Here is a 5206-nt window from a genome sequence, read left to right as displayed (position 1 = left end):
CCGATCTGATCCACGGCCTGCTGACCTTCGGGTACCTGGTGCTGCTGTCGCGCATCGGCGAGCGCATGGCCGTGGATCTACGGAGGGCGCTTTTCTGCAACCTGCTCCGGTAGGGGGCGGGGCCCTGGGGCCTGGGGGCGTGTCTGGGGCGGGGCCTCGTCCTGAGGGCGTGTCTCCCTCCTCTCCACCTGCGGCTGCCACCAGCCAAGACATCGAGTTCTTCGATGCTAAGAAGACAGGGCAGCTGGTGAGCCGACTGACGACGGACGTGCAAGAATTTAAATCCTCCTTCAAACTCGTCATCTCCCAGGTCAGTGTCCCAGGTGGGGAGGACCTGGCCTGGGGCACTGTTAGAGTCACACACACATTTGCACACACTGTCGCAGGCCAGCCCCGCCCCAGTCTTGGGTCCCCTCGCCTCCAGCTCACACCAAAGCTAGAGGCCTGCCCTCTGGTGAGGATGTGGATGAGGGTACAGGGACATTCACGGGTGGGAGGACTCATGGCCGTGTGTCTAAGGTCAGGACAGGCTGTTTCTCTCCCGCGGTGAAATCCAACCTCCCCCGGAAAACCCTTCCCAAGAACTCAGACAAGAGCCTTTGCCAGCCCTGCTTGCCAAGATGTTCGTAATGGCCTGGCCGCAGAGTGCCTGGCCGGCTGACAGGAGAGCCAGCAACAGCTCTGCTGAATTCCTGATGTCCTCTCTTCATCCTCTGCTCCCCACGTTGTCACCAACCACCTAGCAGGCCCTGGGTGGCATCGCCAGGCGGTCATTTTTTTGGTTCAGTTTCTGGAGCAGAAGAGGGCAGTGGCATTAGGAGGAGGAGGAGGAGATCTTGGTCCGTAGTTTCTCACCCCTGCTGGTCAGGAAAGGGTTACAGTGTGTGACCAGTGGCCTCCCGGGGGTTAGACCTGTGGCCTCGCCCTGTGAGTGGAGTGGGGAGCTGGCTCTAGCCATCTGACGCTTGGCGAGTCCCCATGTCCTGGTGCTGACGCCTCACAGGCTTCCTGTCCACTGCCCAGGGGCTGCGGAGCTGCACGCAGGTGGCCGGCTGCCTGGTGTCGCTGTCCATGCTCTCTACACGCCTCACGCTGCTGCTGATGGTGGCCACGCCTGCCCTGATGGGAGTTGGCACCCTGATGGGCTCAGCTCTCAGGAAACTGTCTCGCCAGTGTCAGGAGCAGGTATCGGAATTCCCGCCCTCCCCTCCTGTGCTCCCCTCCTTCTCTGCGCCCTGTGCTCCTCGGTCCCCCTCCCCATCTGCATCCTGGCTTTCTAACTTCTGGGTCCCTTGCAGGTCGCCAGGGCAACGGGTGTGGCAGATGAGGCCCTGGGCAATGTTCGGACCGTTCGAGCCTTCGCCATGGAGCAGCGGGAGGAGGAGTGAGTCCTGAGCAGGGGTGGAGTGCAGAGCCGGGGGGTGCTCCCCAAAGGCCCCTCCATCCGCCCTGGGCCCAACCTTGCCAGCTTCCTGAGGGCCGGGCTTGGCCTCTGTCCCCAGACGCTACGGAGCGGAGCTGGAGGGGTCCCGCTGTAAGGCAGAGGAGCTGGGCAGAGGCATCGCCTTGTTCCAGGGGCTCTCCAACATCGCCTTCAACTGTGCGTGAGCAGGGACCCCCAGGGGGAGTACGGGTACAACTCGGGGTGAGCTCGGAAGAGCCAGGGCAGCCCTCCCTCCACCTGCTTGGTGGCCAACGTCTCCTGAGTGCCAGGTAGCTGGTCTGCTAACTAGGGGAGAAGGCTGCCAACTCAGGCAGGGAGTGGGCACACAGGCCCCGTGCCACATCTGAGCCATGGGCAGAGCTGCTGGAGAGGAAGCAGTGAGGTGCCCCCAACCCCCTCACTGCCAAAGGAGGAACTAAGGCAGAGATTCGAATGACTTGCTGAAACACCAGTTGGTAGAGCGTGGCAGGGGCCAGCACAGGGGCCAGACTCTGTCCCCCACCCTCCTGCCTGACCACCTCTCCTTGCCCCTCGCAGGCATGGTCTTGGGCACCCTGTTTGTTGGGGGCTCCCTCGTGGCCGGGCAGCAGCTGACGGGGGGAGACCTCATGTCCTTCCTGGTGGCCTCTCAGACTGTGCAGAGGTGAGAGTGGGCCGTTCTCTTCCCGAGGGGCCCAGCTGGGGCAGGGGGTGCCAGTCTTCTGTGGATACGGTGACCAGCTCCCCCAGTGAAGTGCAGGGCTGGGGAGGGGGACCCCTGCCTCCCAGCAGTGCCCACTCAGGGCTCCCCGCAACCTCATTCACTGTTCCCTCAGAAACACATCGTCAGCTTCAACTTCCCAACAACTCAAAAGTGTCCTTGATAAGCTGTTTTTGTTTAATTTTGATAAAATGCACATAACAAAATTTACCGTCTTAACGTATTTAAATACAGTTTATTAGCATCACATAACGCTCATGTTGTGTGACCTTCACCAACATCTGTCCTCAGAACAGCTTCACTTTGTGAAACCGAAATGCTGTCCCTAGACGACCCCCTCCGCAGCCCCCGGCAACCCCATCCTGCTGTCTGTCTCTGTGAATCTGTCTGCTTCAGGCCCTCATGTAGGTGGGCTCATACGGTGTCTGTCCCTGGTGAGGGCGTCTTTCTCTGAGCGGGACTTCTCCCAGGTTCATCCACGTCGGGGCAGGTGTCAGAATTGCCTTCCTTTTTAAGGCTGAGTAAGACTCTGTGTGGGCTTCCCTGGTGGCTCAGACGGTAAAGAGTCTGCCTGCAGTGCGGGAGACCTGGGTTCGATCCCTGGGTGGGGAAGATCCCCTGGCGGAGGAAATGGCAACCCCCTCTAGTATCCTTGCCTGGGAAATTCCACGGACAGAGGAGCCTGGCGGGCTACAGTCCATGGGGTCGCAAAGAGCTGGACGTGACTGAGCGACTTCACTTTCTTTCTCTAAGACTCCATGTACGGTAGGCCATCTGTGATGCGCTCACTAAGAGCTGGCCTCCCGCCCTCTGCCTGACCTTCCCCTCCACGTCCCACCCAGCTGGCTCACCGTGTCCGCAGCTCCGCCGGCCCCGTGTGCCCACCGGCTCTGCCATGAGAGGACCCAGGGTGGGAGGCCTCCTCCCCACCCCGCCCCTTCTAAGCTGAGTTCCTGGCAGCTCCTTCCCCTGATTCCGTTTCTCCTTGCTTTGTCCTTTCCCCCATGTACCATATACACCAAAACACATAAAATGTAAATAGGCGCTAGATAAATAGAGTAAATGTGAAATAACAAGTAACTGGAGAGTGAAGACCCGTGTTACCACCAACCATGTGGAGAAAATGGCATCAGCCCCAACGCCCCCCTGGGTCCCCGTCCTCACCCCGATTCCCCCAGTCTGTGTGTCCTGCTCTGCTCCGGGTCTCACCCCCACGAGTGTGGGGGGCATTTCTTCCAGAGTCCTTCACCATCGGCCTTGTTACCGTCCGGGGCAGAGGGCGCTCACCCCGAGGCAGGGCAGGTAGAAAGAATCCACCTTTCCCAGCCCCAGGCCAGTGTCCCACAAAGACCAGAATCCCCCCGTTTCTGCTCAGTGCTGCCTAGTCAGGCCCCTTCACACCCTCTCTGGGCCTGGGCACCCCCATCCTCCCCTGTGGCCTTGGGACACAGAGGTCTGAGGGTTCCAGAGACGGAACGCGGGCTGCCCCTCCCGCGGTGCTGACCTGCATGGACCCCTGGCTCCCTGCACACGGCCAGCCCTCCTCCCTCGGACTCGCCTTCCGCTGGGCCCCTCCCACTGTGGCCTGGGCACAGACCTGCTCCTTCCCTCCCCACTGCACGGCCTGGCAGGCTAGCAGACTGCCGTTACAGGCTCAGGAAAGCTACTCGCAGGCTGCTAGGTGGGGCTGCTCGCTGGGCCCTTGGCCCAGCCTTTTGGGGGCCCCTTGCTAAGGATGGGGCTTCCCTGGGGGCTCAGATGGCAAAGCGTCTGCTCACAATGTGGGAGACGTGGGTTCAATTCCTGGGTCAGGAAGATTCCCCCGGAGAAGGAAATGGCAACCCACTCCAGTACTCTTGCCTGGGAAATCCCATGGACGGAGGAGCCTGGTGGGCTACACTCCATGGGGTCACAAAGAGTTAGACACAACTGAATGACTAACACACACACAGACACACACACACACACACCCACCCCCCAACATGGAGAGCCTTCACCACCCACCTTGGAGAAACTGGGTGTCAGTAAAGAAGCTGGTGTTTCCTCCTGGGGTCCGGCAGGGGGAGGCAGGGAGGCAGGCCTGCCTGGAGTTCAAGCAGCCTCAAGCAACCCCACCCGAGGGGTTCTCAGTGGTGGCCCTGGTGTCCTGGAAGGGAGGGGGAGGTGCCCAGATGGACCAGGGTCACAGCCAGGCGTCCGGGTCTGGGTCCCCCTGGGAATGGGCCCAGCCACCACCCTGCCCTGGGGGGCCTCCAGGGAGGGCGAGGCCTGCCTCCCACACCATCCCCGTGAGCAGGGTCACGCGCAGCTGGTTTCCAGTGGTCGCATGGCACCCCCGCCAGGCCCTAGTGGCTTACAGGTCTCTGGTGGACAGTGCTCTCCCGACATTGGCCGAAAGCGTCCCGTCCCAGCTCCCCTCCGTGTCTCTCGCCCCCTCCAGCAAGTGCTCTGAGCCCCGTCTGCCCCCCCCGCCCCCAGCCCCTACCTGGGTGCTGGGACAAGTGTGACCCTGGGGAGGCAGTCTTGCTTCTAGAAAAACCTGCACACACCATCGCAGACGCACAGTCACGGGCGGCCAGGCCAGCCGGGCGCTGTGACTAAGGAGCAGTGACTCACCCCCCTCCAGCCCCGTGTGACAGAGGCAGCCGCCCACCGTCTGGGTGCAGCTGCGATGAGATAACATCTTCAGGGAATTTTCTTATGGGGTCCCTCCGGCCGCCCCCGCCCCTGCGGCCTAGTGTCTTCTGTTTCCTTCTTCCTGTGGAAGGAGTAACATCCTTTTTTTCCACTTCATTAGGCCTTGCTCCCCCGGGCCTGGACAGCCCTAGATCCAACCGCCTGGGTGGGCTTCACCCCACGCCCTGCAGGCTGTGGGCAGCCTGGAGCCCAAGCCCCCTGCCCGCCACCCGCCTTCCTGGCCGTTTCCTCCCTGGAGCCCGGCCCTCAGGGAGTCCCTGGCTGTCAGCCCCCTCCGGGCCAGGAGAGAACGCGGCTCTGAAGGGAGGAGTGACTTGTCCCAGGACTGGGTGGTCTGCCCAGGGTTGCCAGGTCCCGGGGCCCCA

General features: G+C 61.9%; 1 protein-coding gene across 1 annotated transcript in view; it reads left to right on the top strand.

The window, feature by feature from the left end:
- The window catches only part of ABCB8 (ATP-binding cassette, sub-family B (MDR/TAP), member 8), a 17742-nt gene that overhangs the window by 6027 nt on the left and 6509 nt on the right, over positions 1 to 5206 (top strand). The window contains exons 4-9 of the mRNA XM_010857363.1: positions 15 to 109; positions 205 to 310; positions 1024 to 1185; positions 1299 to 1384; positions 1503 to 1600; positions 1982 to 2087. Coding sequence (XP_010855665.1) covers positions 15 to 109; positions 205 to 310; positions 1024 to 1185; positions 1299 to 1384; positions 1503 to 1600; positions 1982 to 2087 — 653 coding nt within the window. The remainder of the gene's footprint in view (positions 1 to 14; positions 110 to 204; positions 311 to 1023; positions 1186 to 1298; positions 1385 to 1502; positions 1601 to 1981; positions 2088 to 5206) is intronic.

Source organism: Bison bison, unplaced genomic scaffold, assembly GCF_000754665.1.
Source record: "Bison bison bison isolate TAMUID 2011002044 unplaced genomic scaffold, Bison_UMD1.0 scf7180017864379, whole genome shotgun sequence".
Taxonomy (NCBI): Eukaryota; Metazoa; Chordata; class Mammalia; order Artiodactyla; family Bovidae; genus Bison; species Bison bison.
This window is presented reverse-complemented; position numbering and strand designations above follow the sequence as displayed.